This window comes from Cydia pomonella, chromosome 3, assembly GCF_033807575.1.
Source record: "Cydia pomonella isolate Wapato2018A chromosome 3, ilCydPomo1, whole genome shotgun sequence".
Lineage (NCBI taxonomy): Eukaryota > Metazoa > Arthropoda > Insecta > Lepidoptera > Tortricidae > Cydia > Cydia pomonella.
The window spans coordinates 2820123-2838903 of NC_084705.1; the positions used below are offsets into that span (position 1 = coordinate 2820123).

The 18781-nt window shown below is 36.3% G+C and overlaps 1 protein-coding gene across 2 annotated transcripts in view; it reads right to left on the reverse strand.

Annotated features, from left to right (window-relative positions):
• Positions 1-18781, reverse strand: part of LOC133515800 (scavenger receptor class B member 1-like) — a 62474-nt gene that overhangs the window by 15626 nt on the left and 28067 nt on the right. Inside the window, exon 4 of one of the 2 annotated variants that reach the window (XM_061848390.1) lies at positions 7013-7176. In XM_061848390.1, coding sequence (XP_061704374.1) covers positions 7013-7176 — 164 coding nt within the window. Of the gene's footprint in view, positions 1-6814; positions 6957-7012; positions 7177-18781 lie in introns of those variants that run through there. The other variant, XM_061848391.1, reaches the window with a different exon arrangement.

The window sequence follows — 18781 nt, forward strand, 5'->3', positions numbered from 1 at the left end:
CCCCATCACCAGTTAGCCCAAATGACACATCTTTTTAAAGAAAAGTTAGCGGCTCCAAGTTAGATGCTGCCTTAAAATAAAGATGAAGATCGTGCCGACAAAACTACCCTATATGCATACTATTCCAATCTACCTCTTAAGCATCATGGTCACCAGCTTCAAGATTTCCGTGTAACATTATAACAAATCATCACTTAATGAGGAACAAAAAAATACAAAAATGCAAATTTAAACGTGAAATTCCAAACACGACTCTTGGCCGTGCTCTTGAAACTAGACACCAGAAACGTTACTTCGATCTGACGCCTTTAGTCACGTGTTTCGAAATCTAAATTACAAATCTTCAAAAATTCTCAGTTTATTTTTTAGATCAGATTTTTTACATATGGGTCGTACTCTTTTGAAAACTGCGGGTAATCGCAAATCCTGAGTAAATAGGAAGAGCAATAGAGTGAGACCAAGGTATGTTAGCAGCGATTTAGCAGCCTGTGCAAGTGTTAAGTAAACGTCACAATACACTTGCAACTTATCTTGGTCTGACTGTACACCTACAGTCTGTTTTCTAACCGTCCACAAATCAAAATTTGCTAAGGCAACTGTAATTTAGAGTTATATTATGATGATACAATGGAATGAATCTTTATCGGCTAGACAGATGATTTTATCGTCTGTTGTGTCACACGGGTTGATTAAATGAGCAACGAAAAGAATGCTATTTTCAAAATTATCGCGCTTTCGAGTTTACCCCAATGCATATTAATTTGGTTTTGAAACAAACAACGTATAATACATAAATGAAATTGGAAAATAGTAATTAGGGACAATCGTACACAGATCGACCTAGCCCCAAACTAAGCAAAGCTTGTACTATTGGTACTAGGCGACTAAATACATACGTATATAGATAGATACTTACTTATATACATAGAAAACACCCACGAATCATTAACAAATATCTGTGTTCACCACACAAATAAATGTCCTTACCGGGATTCGAACCCGGGACCATCGGCTCATAGGCAGGATCACTACCCACTAGGCCAGACCGGTCGTCAAATTGTAAGAGACATAGATTAGGTAAGCAACAGTCATGTCGTCCGATTTGGTGAAAACATGAAAAACAAAACTATTATTACTAGAGTGCGAAAATGTAAATCTACGCTTGTAAAATGGCGACCCCTGTCCCCTCAAAAACTGATGTGCGTCAAAGCCTCATATAATAGTTTAGAACAAAACACTTGCGAAAAAAACATGGTGACGTGAGCACAGAGAATTCAATATTCAATCGTAGGTAAAAAATGTTAAAATAGGAAAATTAAAATTAACAATACAACCCACGCAGGTAGTTCGTTTTGCAAAAACAAGGCTTGCTTGGCTTTAGAGAATAACAAAAAATATTAATGATGAAAATACCATTACTTTTCAGTTAACAGACATACAAAGAGAATAAATAGATAATTATTACTTTATTTATGAGGTGATTCAACTTCAACTTCAACTTCAAAAATCGTTTATTCAAGTAGGCTTAAAAATAAGCACTTTTGACAAGTCAGTATACAAAAAATAAAGTATATCTATATATAACAAACATTCATTGGATTTTAAACAAGAGATAAATAAATACAATTGGTAACAATTAATCAATGTCAAAAATTACATATAAACAAGGGAATAAAAGTCAACCCGAAGAATAAAAAAAATCTTTAATTATTTCTACATGCTATGGTGCTGGTATGGTGCTTAAGGAAGGGCGGGAATTTGGTCAAAAGGGCTGTACAAACGCTTAACAGTTTACTCAATTTGCCGATAGATGTCGCTGCTAAGATCGGTTTAAATTCTAAAACTCGCGAAAGTTTGTTTATCGTGGATTTCATATAGTCCAAGATCCCAGAGCCGCCATACTTTACTTATTTTCTCAGGAATAAAATATATGGGATAATATAGTGTTAGTACGTACTTTTAATGTCTGCATACTTGCTACATTGACCCGACGACCATTTGTCCGGTACAAGGTGCTTGATATTAATAATACTCACTTTACTTAATACTCTCATGGCTGATTTTTATGTAACTAAGTATTAAAAAATATTGTTAGAAATTGATAATCAACATTGCCAGACCATTTCCGCCGGCAGTAACTTCCACCAGACGCTTTATAGCTACAGCTTTATTATAAAGCGTCTGGTATAAAAGTTACCACTGGCGGAAATGGTCTGGCAATGTTGATTATCAGTTTTTAACAATATTTTCTAATACATATTATATAAAAATCAGCCACGAGAATTTACGAAAAGTTAGTAATATTTTTACCTACCTTTAGCACCTTGTACCAGATAAATGGCCGTCGGGCCAATATAGCAGGTACCTATCAAATCAAATCAAATCAAAAACAATTTATTTCGATCAATGTCCTATGCAGACATTAAAAGTACATTTTAACACTATATTATCCCATACATTTTAGTCATGAGAAAATAAGTAAGGTCTGGCGGCTCTGGGATCTTGCTCTAATAAGACATTAAGTTTGTTTTGTATTAATAACCAGGACCCGTGTGGAGTGCAGTTCGGCCAGATTTGTTCAGTAATTGTGCATTGTCTAATGATGAAACTCTGTGTTTGTTTCTCGCTATCCCTTCGAAACTAGAGTGCAAAATTGTACAAGGACTGACAATCGAAACGAATTCTAATATACAGGACTATATTCTTTGTATGACACGGTCACATTGACACCGACAATTTTAGTCGTTTTAGTTACTAAAAGTACACACATTTTGTCGCTAGGTGACCGTGCAGTATCTTAAACTCTTAAAGTGGAGTAGGTACAGCCAGCAAAGTTTTTAAAAAGCTGTTTTTTAAATTTGTAGACCACAATACGGTTGGCAAAAATTTAATTAGCCATCTTGAGGCAGGCCTTTCTCTAGTAACTTCATCGATTCGAAACCTGATGTGTTGACTTTCACTCGATAGAAAAAAAACCGGACAAGTGCGAGTCGGACTCGCCCACCGAGGGTTCCGTACTTTTTAGTATTTGTTGTTATAGCGGCAACAGAAATACATCATCTGTGAAAATTTCAACTTTCTAGCTATCACGGTTCATGAGATACAGCCTGGTGACAGACGGACGGACGGACAGCAGAGTCTTAGTAATAGGGTCCCGTTTTACCCTTTGGGTACGGAACCCTAAAAACACGAACATAGATCTAAAACGCACCTCAAAAATTTGTAACTATACCATGCCACACCCACTTTGTCATTAGAAAAATGTTGGCGGGAATTGTTAGTTAGTTTTCAGACTTGGGTTCTGCATGGAAAACCTAGGTCGGGGCGCTTTTTTGACGACATGGTAGAAACAAGAAGAAAGTTTAAACAAAAATTAAAATGGTGTCAGAACAACGCGGACCAGATTAAAGCGGACATTCTTGCTAGACATCATACAGACAAGAATTTTAGCAGTTTCTGGAAGCAGACGAGTAAAATGGGTCCTAGGTCGAGCCTTCCTGTGAACGTAATGGGTGAAAGTAATCCGGAAAGAATAGCGGAGCTGTTCAAAGCCCATTTCAAAGTCGAGTCGCCGCTGGGCTCGTCAAGGGATCCGCCCATGTCAGTGCAGTTTGGTTCTAGAACGCCTATAAGGTTTACAGCCAATGAGGTGAAAGCAGCAGTGAAGGGCATGGCCCGCGGAAAGTCACCTGGGCATGATTCGCTTAGCATAGAACATCTCCAGTATGCCGGGGATCATTTGCCTAGGGTACTGGCCATGCTCTTCACTCTATGCATTAGTCATAGTTACTTACCTGACGAGATGATTAAAACGGTCGTAGTACCTGTACCTAAAAACCGTACAGGCGATGCGTCGGATATAAGTAACTATAGACCCATCTCATTGGCTACCATAGTAAGTAAGGTGTTGGACAGTATGCTTGATAAGGCACTGGAGAAGCTTGTGCCGCTCCACGACGCCCAGTTCGGGTTTAGGTCAGGTCTATCAACCGAGGCTGCGGTTCTGTGCCTCAAGCATACTGTCCGATATTACACAGATCGTAGAACACCGGTCTATGCATGCTTCTTGGACTTATCCAAGGCATTCGACCTGGTGTCCTACGATCTCCTATGGAAGAAGCTAAACCAAGCGGCGGTACCTGGAGAGCTGGTTGAGCTGTTTAAATATTGGTACAGTAACCAGAGTAACAGGATAAGATGGGCGGGTTCGCTGTCTGACTCTTACAAATTGCAGTGCGGTGTGAGACAGGGAGGCCTAACTTCGCCAAGGCTGTTCTGCCTATATATGGATCACCTGATTCAGGAGCTCAGCGGCACTCGAGCGGGCTGTTCAGTCGGAGGACAGTGCTTCAATAACATCAGCTACGCTGATGATATGGTGCTGCTTAGCCCTTCGGTTTGCGCACTTAATAATTTACTGGCCATATGTGAAAGATACGCGGAGGTACATGGCCTCAGGTACAATTCTAGTAAGACTGAGTTACTAATTTTCAAAGCCGGCACTAAAACATACAGCATAGTTCCACCAGTCATGTTAGGAGGCGTTCAGTTGAAATTAGTAACACAGTTTAAGTACCTGGGGCATTGGGTCACTGCGTCTCAAAATGATGACATGGACGTTGAGAGGGAGCGCAGGGCTCTATGAGAGATGAGAGGCAACATGTTGATCCGCAGGTTTGCAAAATGCACAACAAGTGTTAAAATAACCTTGTTCAGATCGTATTGCCAAACTTTTTACACTTGCAGCCTGTGGATCAACTGCACGAAAAAAGCCTATAGTGCGCTGCGCGTCCTCTACAATAACGCGTTCAGGATGCTGATGGGGCTGCCACGGTACTGCAGTGCGTCGGGGATGTTCGCGGAGGCATACACGGACGATTTTCATGCCATTATGCGCAAAACGCGTCGCGTCCCTGATGCGTCGTGTTCGTGGTAGTCCCAACAGGCTCTTGAGCGCGGTCGCAGGGGCCCATGACAGCCCGATTTTTGGCCACTGGGCGAAATCTCACGCGCCACATGCCAACTACGATAAGTAATTAGTTTAATATAATGTGATTGATAATAATTTTAATTTAATTTATTTGATAATTGTAATGTAATTTAATTGATAATTTTGATTTAATATAGTGAATAATGTTAATTTAATTTATCCATATTTTTAATTTAATTTATCCATATTTTTAATTTAATTTAATTCATATTTTTATTTTATTTTTTTGTAATTTATATGTAAATATTTTGATTGTTTGTTGTATTACCTATGGATATTGTCCGAAATAAATACTTTTTTTTATTTTATTTTTTTGTCTTCCCATAGAATATTTTAATTTCGCACAAAATATAAAAATATGAATATTGCTTCCAAAACAGCGCTATTTTATTTTTGATCAAACTCATCGATTACTTTTTTCTAACTTACAAAAAAATTAAATTCGAAAACATGATGTCTGCGATCTCAGGCACGCACAGCCATCTCGTTCTCGTTCACGCTGAATGAGAGAGAGAACAGTCAGGTTCTTTTCTTATCAATCAGTAGGGCTGATATGGTCGGCTCTTTATCATTTATCACCATGTCTGTCACGTTCTAACAAGTATGTAAGCGCGAAAGTGACGGGCATAGCGACAAGTGATAAAAATGGAACCATGCTGCCACCAGGCCTTAATTGTTTATTAGGATAACACACTGTCCACAGAATTTGTTAATGTATGTAAATTGCACTATAAAGCGGACCATACGGTAAACTGGTATGTCTTGTCTACTAGGTTGATTAAATTTATGTGTTGTGACTGAGGGGTCACGTGTTTTGCCTCGTTTTTGTCTACAACGGTCTGTATTTGAAAATTTGAAAAGATATGAATATGAAAAATCTATAAACTGACATAAATGTCATAAACAAAGAAAAAGTGACCAAGGGCTCCAGTGCCCAGGGTTGGAATTAGGGATGAAAATTCCTGAGAAAATCAAATGTTTTTTTTTGGGAATTTTATCAAATTTCGTTTTATTTCGGTTTTTTTTTCCTGTTTTATTCAGAAAAATTAAATACGTCATAAAAAATGCCACTGATGAGTGATTACTGTCAAATATATGAAAATGCCAGAAACTATCCAGAAACTAACACATTAGACGTACACCCTTAACTTTCCTGTTTAAATTCCCAATTAAATTCATATGGAAAAATATAGAACTTTAAGAAAAAAAACTTGTTTCTTCGGCTTTATTTATTGTGGAGGTATTTTAACTGAAATTTGCATTGTTTTTTCGAAAGAAATTTGAAAAAAACGAGTTGTTTGAAAATTTTTCCCGTTTTTTTCCGGATTTTATCAACGCTATTTGGAATAAAACCAGCGCCCTCTGCTCTCGCGACAGGTGACTAAGCTCCTCGGTCACCCGGGCCACGGCGGCATGTGTCGAATTTGCCAAGTATACGCAATTTCCTGTGCTTATGGCGCTCCCTGGCTTTATATGTATAATAGAAAATGTTTAGTATGAAAAATCTCTATTTATTTATGGCGTTATTCATAAATGCATGTTAAATCGATAATCGTTAGTCCCCTTCAATTTTGACATGTGTTATGGTTTTTAGAAAAGGACAACATTTTACAGAGGCTAGTTAAGTTTTACGAATAAGGAAGTTAATCTTTATTGCATAAAGTTTATATACAAATGGTGAACTTGCTAAAAGTAAATATTATGCTGAGGAGTTTATCTACGTGATAAAATAACCGTAATTTTGTAACACCTATCTTCATCATGTACGACTCGTTCTTTATCTGAATGTTGACCCTAAACAACATTTTTAAATGGGTTACTCACTGGTAATGGAAGAGCCCCACCTCTTCCACCCGGATCGTCTTCTCCTTCCCCGACAGGTACTCCGGTACGTTGGTGTAATTGAACATCCAGATGTCCGCGTACAGCTTGTACGTGGGGTTCTGCCACATCTTCATCATGCACGAGTCGTGCTTTATCTGAATGTTGACCCTAAACAACATTTTTAAATGGGTTACTCACTGGTAATGGAAGGGCCCCACCTCTTCCACCCGGATCGTCTTCTCCTTGCCCGACAGGTACTCCGGCACGTTGGTGTAGTTGAACACCCAGATGTCCGCGTACAGCTTGTACGTGGGGTTCTGCCACATCTTCATCACGTACGAGTCGTTCTTTATTTGAGTTTTCTGTTGATAAAACAAAAAATAATGGGCATCTTCTGTATGGGGTTCTTCAAAGAGGTGTGAACAGGGTTTTAAAAGATCGGCCAAGCATGTAACATATGACACCCCAGGGTGCGTAGCCAACGTGCTAATAACGCTCGAATACCGAACGAAACGCTACTGTCACTATGGAAGAGAGATGACTACGCTACACTTGGCATCTTGTCTACGCACCCAAACGAGCCATATGCTTGATAGCCACCGACATGAAATGAACTTTGAAATTAGATGAAAGTTTTTAAATAAAAATGGCTCTCATTTAAAATCAGAATCGCATTAAACATTGAGTGATTCAAGAATTTAACGTAAAATAAAAACGATAACATTAAAAATTAAAGTAGATTTAATTCACAAATAGTACTAAATAATAATGTGGTAAATTTTTTCATAAAATACACGCCCAGAAACGTCAGTTTACTCCATTGCATTCTATAAATTCAGCGAGCCTAGCCAAGATGGCAATCGTAGATAGAAATCACCATTCAAAACATAATTTTCCTTTCTAATTTTGTAATGTGCTTCCCGTACAAAACTTACAGCCTGATTCGAACTTTAAGATACGTCAAATATTAAATCTAGATACGATATGGATCGGATATGTCAGTGTCAAAAGTAACGTGTATTCAAACAAAAACAAAATGGAAAGCTTTCTTTTCGTATTATCAAATCGCACCAGGGCTGATATTCGGTTCGACTGTATTGACATTTTTAAGATTTGGCTTGGCGCCGACTTCAAACATATCAGCCCGCGTAGCCAACGTGCTTATCACGTCACGCTCCGGGGCGAACGAAACCCAACTGTCACAGTCGCACTAATAAAGAAGAGTGATAGAGAGAGATGACTACGATACGCCACGGAGCGTAAACAATTACGATTGTAATGTTGGCAACGCGGCCAGTAGCGCATATAAAAAGGATTACATCTTATTTTATCCTTTTTCGAGTCTGTATTCTTTTTTTCTTAAGGTCATCCCAGTTTATGATTGATTGAGTTACGAATATTACCTACATTAAACCAAATCGAACCAGTTTATGCAATAGAGCTTAATAATTATCTAGACTAATTTATATGCGTGCAAAGTACAAAAAAAACCTAAATTATGAAACGAAACCTGCTTATAAACTTCAATAACACGTTATTGAACTTGTGTGCACGTGCTTTAATTGATTTATATCGACGGGTAGACAAACTTGAAGCGTAGAGGCCGCCCTGCCATTTGTCAAGGGGACCGATGCACCATTGACGTCACAAAGTTACGTCACGTCAGCGGAGGACTTACAAATTTTATCTTATATATAAGATAGCCGCTAGTGTAAGAGACGCATTGTTAGAGTGGCCATGGATTTCTTCGGACATGTCCTGGATTTATCGTCCTTCCGTTATTAGAATTGCTAACTACTAAAGGTCAGCTAAAAGTATGGAGTTAGAAAAGGTTATGCTGGTTAGGATGACTTTTAACTCCGTAAGTTTGTTTGGACTAGTTAGGAGGTGAATATATCAAAAGTGAACCGGGGGAGAGAGGGGGGTCTGAAGGTCCCATTTTTCGGTTTTTCACTTATATCTTGGAAACTTTGCGTCTTAGCGACATGACCATATGCACATAACGAAAGCTGATTTCATTAGCTATAAGGTTAATTTATCAAGTTTTTCGATATCTTGAATAGTTGTCGAGATATCTCTTGAAAGTTTATTTTAGGGCTCTCAATTTTATCTCGATATCTACATTAGTAAAGCTTGTAGGCCATATTTGGTATCGTTTTCGTATTAAATCGGGAGTGCCTAATTCATTTCTGGTATCACATTGCCACCATTCCGTAGTAAGAATAAAATTTAAAATATTTTTTAAATCTTTTTTGATTATTTGTCTGACGAAATATTTTGGGATATGTGAGTGAACTAACCGTCCAAGAAAAGTGAAGATTTTAAGGATGATGTCCGGACTAGTCCAGGTATTCCATTTTTATATAGTAACCCTACTATCATACGATAGATAGACAATATAAACAGACATTTTGTATGTGCAGCACTCGGTATTTACGTAATTTGGTCCAGAGAATGAAAATTATACTGTCTAAGATCAGATCTAAAACCGGACTGCATTATGACTAACCTTACTCCGAAATAAAAGTTCGTTTGAACCAAGGTACTCACAAATATATATTTTTATTCTACGTCAGTGGCAAACAAGCATACGGCCCGCCTGATGGTAAGCAGTCTCCGTAGCCTATGTACGCCTGCAACTCCCGAGGAGTTACATGCGCGCCGACCCTAATACTCCGCACCCTCGTAGAGCTCTGGCAACCTTACTCACCGGCAGGAACACAACACTATGAGTGGGGTCTAGTGTTATTTAGCTGCGGTTTTCTGTAAGGTATAGGTACACCTCTATTGTTAATGTTAGTGGTTCAGATAATTTTGTGCATTCTGTGCACAGTCAGCAGCAACAGATGAATGAAGATGACGAAACGCGAATAGTGCCACCCTAGAATAATATTCAAAAGATACATTTCTACAGTTCGCTGTGCAAAGTATCTGTTCAAATTGAATGGTTGATAATTTTAACGCGTAGCATATACATAGTAACCCCTATAATGAAACAGCCACCAGTAATGGGATGGTATAGACAAATCCTGTAAAACAAGTATTTACCATCAGTTTTTAATCGCTAGCAACATTATGCTATAAACAAGAGCTGCTTAAGTTTAATTTTTCATTGATATTTGTTAGTTTGAAATTTACTGGCGCCATACATCCCATAAATGGAGCAAAAAACCATAGTTTTAATTGGTTAATAATATTGAACCCAATTGCAGTTACTTTCATTAAATGCATAGAAAACATAAAGGACGAATTGGACATTCAACTTTTAAAGCATAAAGCGGTAGAAATTTTACAGGTGTCGGTGAAATATCAAAAATATTCCAAATTTTCTCTTGTATATATTGCTTATGTTGGTAATGTTGGTGACTGTACTTTTAGTAAATAAATAAAAAACTTCTCTGCACGGTTGTTTGTGTTTTGCTCGGAACTTCATAGCAATTACTGGATATCCTGCTATCCTTGACTCTGTGTTGACTAAGTGTCCTATTAGGCGAAAATAAACCATAGCAACTAAACAACCTCAAGCTTTAGCAAAGGCCACAATTTGACCTGGCACTCCTTTCCCATTTTTAGACCTAGTATATATTTTTTTACGCTCTCATTTAAAAACGACATGCTTAATTTAAATTGTGTGTAAAATACAATAACTATAACTATGTGTACGTAAAATTGTAATGTAAAGAAAATAGAACAAACTTAAGTACAATGTAGGTATTTTTTAAGCAATAAGCATGTTGTTTTAAAATGCATGAGAGCGTATGGTTCATGTCATTCACGATTACGCGCAGATTTATCAAATCTAACCTTTAATGACATGAAAATATGAGACAAGGCACGCGTCTTCGTAAATGACACGATCTATAACTTCTTAAAAAGGAATAAATATTTGCGGACAATCTTCCACCGATCCAGCTAACCCCAAACCAAAGAGAATTAAGAAGACCAAGAGTGCTCACTCCATACAACGGTTTTGTTATCAATTAACAAAAAATAAAACCGACTTCAAATATTACAAAAAGCGCCATACATGTACCTACCTATAACATTTGAAGAGTTCCCTCGATTTCTCCAAGATCCCATCATCAGACCCCGACTTGGTGCCAACGGGACCATCTCGGGGTTATATCCGTTCGATTAAACAAAAAAAAATTGAAAATCGGTTCATGATTCTCGGAGATATCGGGTAACATACAGTCAACCAATTTGATTCCTAGGCCACTATAGAACCATGCCATAATGACTTCTACGACAGTGCTTATTGAGTGATGCGTGTCAAATATCTAGTAGTTAAAGCGGCAAGGTTCTATAGTAGCCTAGGATTCAAATTGGTTGACTGTACATACAAAAAAAAACAGTCGAATTGAGAACCTCCTCCTTTTTTGAAGTCCGTTAAAAATACTATTATTTTCGTAGTCTACATCTAGTGTCAAGTAGCGGAACTCTCAGTACTGCTACTCGACAATAGATGTTGCGGCAAACGAAAAGTAATGCTCAACGATTTTCAGCTAATATTATAACCAGAGTAATCGTAGGAGTTAAAAATAGAGTTCCCTTTACTCTGGTTATAATTTTACCTGAAAATGTTTGAGCATTAGACTTTTCGTTCATCGCAACATCTATTGTCAAGTAGCAGTACTGATAATTCCGCTACTCGATGTTAGATGTCGACTACGAAAATAATAAGCGTTTTGGTACCAAAACTGATGTATGGAGTGAGCATTCTATGTACTTCTTATTTCTCTATGCCCCAAACTAAGCAAAGCTTGAACTATGGGTATAGCTATATAACTAAGCGACGATATACGGACGAAATGGGTACAGCTGCCCCCCTTAGCGACACTCATGCAAGTAGGTAATTACGTAAAATACCTATATAATTGAGTGTTCAATCAAAAATCTGTAAACTTCGCTGAAAATGGTCAGTCCTCGTCGAGTAGAAATATTTTTTTTTAATTATTAGGAAAAGGTAAGCATTTGGCCACAATCTCACCTGATGGTAAGTGCCGATGCAGTCTAGGATGGAACATGCTTACCTAAAAGATGTCTATTCACTCTCGATTTAAAAAGATCCAAATTATAGTGGACTGGGAATAGATTTGCAGGAAGTGAATTCCACTCCTTAGCCGTTCGCATGATAAAGCTGGATGCATAGCGTTTAGTGCGAATCAGCGGCAGAGTAACGACGTCAAAACGGGCGAAACGCAAGTCCGCGACTAGTCCCACGGTGGCAGAACGGAGATGGGGGGATAAGATTATGTAATCCCATCACACACTCCCCGAAATGTATCCTGTAGAATACCGATAAACAGGCTACCTTTCTACGGTGTTCTAGGCTCTGCAGTCTAGCCTCTACCAATCTCGCATCTCCAATAAGCTTCCTAGCGCGTTTGTCTATTGAATCTAAGGCGGCTAGCTGATACTTGGCGGACCCATCCCAAAGGTGGCTGCAATACTCCATACACGACCGGACTTGAGCTATGTAAAGCTGAAGAAGCTGCCCCGGTGTGAAGTGCCGCTTGATCTTAGAAAGGACGCCTAATCGTCTAGCTGCAGATTTAGCCAGAGATTCAATATACGCCCCAAAGCTCAGGTATTAAACTAGTAACACGACCTTCTTTTCATCAATCATGATTATTAATGTTAAGATCTACTAGACTAGTAATTAGAGTTACAATCTAATATTCGCGATGACCTTCACAAGTTGATAAACAAAATATAAACTGGAAGTGCAAGTGCAACACAGACAACACAGTCAATGTCAATTTGATAGGTGGATCCGCTTTTCGCCTAAAACCAGATTTTGTCTAATCAAAACCACTCCTCCTTGACTTGTTACATAATGTTGAACTTGTTACATACTCGTATTTGTATGAATCGATAAGACAACTTTATGTTTGTAACTAAAAGATTAAGTAACCTTTTTACAGCTATTTTTTTAAAGTTCCTATAAAATAAAATAAGTATTTTTTATATTCGCCTCAATTTCTTACTAGCGATAAATGCTAATTTCATTTTTCATCCACCAAAACCTTGTAAGGAGATTTTGTTCGTATATTTCGTGTTATAATTAGCCACATGTTTCACACGGTCACGTCTGAAAATATCGATACGGACAAAGTTCCAAAAATATGTATACACCATATGGGCAATAAGGTCGTGTATACATACTGGCACTTTTACCGTATCGATATTTTCAGACATGACTGTAATCAATCAATCAATCAATCAAATATTTATTGATAAAATATAAGTATTTTACATGTCAACACTTTACAGCTAATGGGATTACACATATTATTATTTATCTAATTAAAACATTACTTATAAATCTAGGGTACATCATTATCTTGAGCTAATCAAAAAATTTAATTTATTTTAATTCAAATTATACCGACTATATTTTATTCTTGCATTTAAAAATAAATATAAAAAGACTAATATAAATAGTAACTTATTTTATAACATGTAATATATAACGACTTTATTATTAAATCTAACATATATAAATAAATAACTATCTTACAATTAATATTATTTAATGCTATATAATATAACTCCTATTTTCATGGAGCTTGGGCAAGCAATCAGGTGGTCTCAGAGGTCCGAAAGAAATCATCCACCGACTGTACACTTACATTTGACATAATTATGATATGTTACGAGTAATCAATTTTACATAAATTGTGATATGTTTTTTTTCCGATTTCAGAGTTATTACCCATAATAAAAGTCGATGTCTAAGTATATAAATATACCTACTCCTTGCTGCGAGGCTATGGTTTACAAAAATACCCCCAATACCTATATCGATATCGAGTGCATGACCCTTAAAGCGTGTTCACATTGTCCGATATCGGGTGTGGGGTACGACTACAAAGAAGCAAAAAGTTAAAAAAGTGCCTTTTTTATACATTGATTTATTATTTGTTGTTTGCAGGGAATTTTAGAAAATAGTGTACCAAATATTCGTGAGCAATTTAGGAAAGTTTACACAGTGTCAGTTTTGTGATGATAATTAAGCATTAAACTTCAATAAAAACTTGATTTTTGTGTTCATTTCATAAACTAGAAGAGATATTACAATGTAAATAACGGCAAAAAGTTGATTCCCATAAAGATTAAATGCTTAAGAGGAAAGAGGACGGCCGACTCTCGATACAAACGTAGTCCCCATTTTCCTCTCTTTTTACATAATTTGATGTATATTAACCATAGCTATAAAAACTCAAAAGTAGGGGACGTTTGAGGTTTTTCAAATTTTTTTATTAGTATAAAAATTAGGAGCGAAACACAAATTTCATACAAAATATTAAATGCGTTCAACTCCTATAATAATTAAATCAAACGTACGTTTTCAATTCGAAAAAAAAAAACAAACGTAGGGGCATAGATGTGGTTGATATACAACAAGTTGTGTGAAAATATTTTCAATAATATTTATATCCCGAGAGGAAAATGAGGAAAATTTATATGAAAAGGTGATTTGTGAAATGTGATGTCGTCACAAAACTGACGACGATTATTTTTTTTTCTTAATTTTTCCCGCTAATTAGGTACAGTATTTTCTGAAAACTCCCTTCAAAAGAAAGCGTTAATCCAAAAATAAAAGGACTTGTCATAAGGCATTTTCTAGCAGCTGTTTTCCAAATGTCATCCAACATCCGATATCGGGTTGGACAGTATGAAAACGCTCTAAATCGCTTTTCCAAAGCAGTGGACAAATATCGGTTAATAATGTGCTCGGACAACTTTTTAATTTCACGAAGGATTCACGAGTTTGTCTCAAGATGGATTGATCATGATTTGTGAATTAATTTGTTTAAACAACGTGACATTGGGCTTTAATCACCTAATTAATAATTTATAGCCAAGTATTTGATTTGGACGTTCAATAGGCCTAACTTAATAAAAATATGTTGTAAATCAATCACTTAGTAGGTTAGGTAAACATTAAAGGTTTTAATTCTTGCCAGCTATAACAGTAAATCAGGCTGCTTATATAAAAAAAATCTACGAAATTCCTTCTAAAGTTTGTACCGTGCTGTGATGGGATCCGCCATCTTACTTTTCTCCTTGCACTTCTTCAAATTAAACAAAACTAAATTAAAATTGTTATATTATGAAACCCAAAATATCGGTATGACTAGACAAACATTAGATTAACCAATATAGACCGGGTTACGTTTTTACGCATTTTAAGTTATCTATGTAATGCTTCAAATCTTCAAAACTGCTGGATATTATTGAGAAGTTTATAGATAAATTTGTCAAAATAATTGGTTAAGGTTTAGTTTTTAAGACAAAAAGGCCTTGTAAAATTGAAAGCTTTGATACATGGAATTAAAAATGTAATATTGAAAGCCACGTTTGAAACTATCCGACATATTTATCCGACCGACTTTTTGATATTCTTTAAAATGTATTTGTTGTTTGCAGATGTCCTCAAACAGGGAAAATACCGCTAACCCAGAGTCAGCTCAGACTAAGTTGACACAAGTTTCGTTATATCGTTATCTTCAATCTATGGTGACAAGAGCAAAGACCGCATATGAGAGCTTTTCCCTGTCAGACTTTATTTGAGTATAAAGTATGACGAAGACGTTATATTGTAAGTTAAAATTATTTGTTTAAACCTTATTTTACAAAGTACAATTTAAACTTATAAAAGGGGAATTGTTTGCTTTGCTGTCGTTCTTTTAAAAATCTTTTTTTGCCGACAAAATCCGTAAGTTGGCAAATATATGTATACTTAAATAAAATACGAACTCATTCAATATTTCAACGTTAATTTATTGCAGTTTAAGACTGGTATGAGTATTGAATGGTTGCGGTGTTATGATTATTTTAGCTAGGATCTAAGGACTATTTATACCTACTTATAGGTATCACCAGGAGAGTTGAAGTGCGGTTTAGTGAATGTCTTAAGAGCATGATATTAAGGTTAAAAAAAAAACCATGAAGAAACTTTAGTCCACCTTGCAGTTGGCGGTTCAACTTGTTATCGGTAGAAAAAAGAATGCTAACTTCAAAATCTCACATGATTTTGTTATTATGTGCGTGACATTCCGTTCACTGGCGTGACATCAACTCTGGTGCCCTTCTCGTGCCCATACTTGACCATACCTATACCTATATCGCTATCGGGTGTTTATTTAGTCACCTGCAATAATTTACGGGCTGAATATATAGGTCACACTGACCAACTTTTAATATGGGACCAACCCAGAAATCACAATTTTTTTTCTCTCCCATAGAAAATGTCAAGGTTGGCGATTTCGGGGTTGATCCTATACTAAAAGTTGCTCAGCCCCGTAAATTATTGCAGGTGACTAAATAAATACCCTGCATAGAAAAGTGCAAAAACATGGATAGTAAAAAAAATACGTCTGGATCATGAGAATAGCGAAAGTAGAAATTACCTTAAGACAATTATTGACAGCTACAAATACGTTACTGACATTGGTGTTTTTCCAGTTCACATGTTTTCGTGACATAACTCCGCGAATGTGGTTTTGTATTCGACCTGAGATACAACGAAGGCCAGAGACGAGGCTGTAACCTTACAGTCTTCCTTCTATCAATCAATATTTGACACGCTAATATGTGCCTAATAGGCAATATGCATACAGTACATAAATAGGGTAATCCCTACCTAATATGTAAGTAAATAAATGCGAAAGAGACAGCTCGGTCTGTCTCTCTGTCTGTTAAATCTTCAACTTTAACTACATATGTGAAACGTGTTGAAAAGGCACCAATAATATGTATAGGAAAAACTTAGAACGAACGAAACTTGAATAGAAAAATCACTAGTTATAATTAGGTTATTTATGGGATAGAAATGGTGCAATTATAATAAAGTCTAGTGAAAGTAAAGAGATATCGTTTTATAATTCCTTCACACAGGAAAATAAATAGGTAGGTACTTGTTGATGTTGCCAACAAGAAATACCCTTAAATCAGACATACAAGGATTCTGGAATACATCCAAAAAAAACAGCGCCGGAAACTTCCGTATTTTTCTGTCAATCTGAAGGTGTCGTGGATCCTATGATGGATCAAGGAAAGTGGCATTAATCAGCTCGTGAGCGCTAAGTGACGCGTGCGCAGCTTTTCAATGCAGCGCCGCGCAGGGTCAGGGACCGTACTCAAGACAATACGTACACTAAGTATTTATGACGTAAGGAGGCTTAATGGACACTGATCGGTTTGTCTGTAATTAAATCGAATTCTAGCGAGTGACTCTCATCTAGAAGTAAGGTCGGTAGCACCAAACCCTATGTCACCGTCAGGGGTCGGACAAAAAGTGCGGATGACGTAAAAATGACGTAATCTTGCACACAGGATGATGTTTGAGTTTGTAATAATCGTAAATAAATCCATGGAATTAATAATACAGATGGTAGGGTGATGTAGTGAATAAAATAAATTTCACGAAACTTGTTACCATAAGGTATAATTATTTGAAATTAGAACAAGTCTGTGGGATTGCCACAATATTCGAGTAAAGATGACATTTTAGAGCGTTTTCTTATACATTAGTAAATATAAATTTTAGCTAATCGTGAAGATACAATAGCTAAACAATAACGAAGTCAATTTATTGTTCGTCTGATTGACAATGTGTCAGTCAAAAACGTAGTTACTCATTTCCAGTGGCGATATCGTTTAATAAAGAGGTTGATAAATGATAATTGTTTATGAAAATCAAAAATACTATTTGAAATCATCCTATAAGTGGTTTGACGTCATCCGCACATTTTGTACGACCCCTGGTCACCGTTAAAGCGTTCGCTAAATTTTATTTTATAGAAGTTTCACAGACGACTGCTGAGTGACGTTGATCGGTACGCTTAAGTGTGGTTGGTGGAACAACTGGCCCTTATTGTAGCGTTTACACTTTAAAGGTAGGTAGTAAGGAAAGAAAGAAATAAAATTAGCTTTACTTACATAATTCATTTTCGCTTTGCTTTGTAGTGTTTTGGTTTAATATATATCGTTATAATATGTATGTTAGTTTTAAGGTATTTAAATGTATCTATTGGCCACTAGTTGCCTTAATTAAATAAAGATTTTCATTAATTCATTCATAAATATGCAATAGGCATTAAAAATGTGTCAGATGTGGGTGTCTTACTTTTCTTGTCTCTTGCAAAGTATCTTTGAGCCGCTGAAAATCATCAAATCATAGATAACATTACTAACTTTTTATCAAAAATCCTTACTGTTAGAGGTCTATTAATAATGCGTGGTCACATTTAGCTAACACGCATACTAATGTACACACACACTTGATTATACATTGTGACCAAACAGTCGATGCATTCTGGCTGTTTGCGGCCTATGTGGACCTTGATTTGTTTGAGTTCGACAGACTGATAACAAGGAAGCTATTATTGATAGCGTTAGACAGAGAAACAAACAGATTTAAAGTTAACACCTAAATAAGCGTTCCTGTTTAAGGTGTTGAATTGACGCTCATACGTGGATTAAAATCTTCATTAAACTTAAGTAAGTTTCGGTACAAAAGAGGACTGCACTCAACAATATTCTAGAATGAGATTAAAATGACAGTTGTGTGATTTTTTGATTATTATAAGAATTACAAGCGAAAGATCGATTCTATAGCAAATTTTTAAATGCTCCTAACTCTTATAATATTAAAAAAATCGAAGTCTACCGTTTTGAAATAAAGTTAAATATCAGGTGGGAAATATATTCCCTCTACCCTATAAAAGGCTTTATTGATAGAAATTAACATAAACCCTATAAATTATGATTTGTTTGAGTATACATTTATCTATGAATTTATTTTTTTTGCAAATGTTTGGAGGTCATTTCCTTAAACGCTATAAGGTAAAGAACAACTTTTATTAATGAAAACACTTGACAAAAACTTGATTTGATAGGTACCCACCGTAAAATATGCCTACTTTGCTCCAAAATACGACATTTAATTTAAAATTT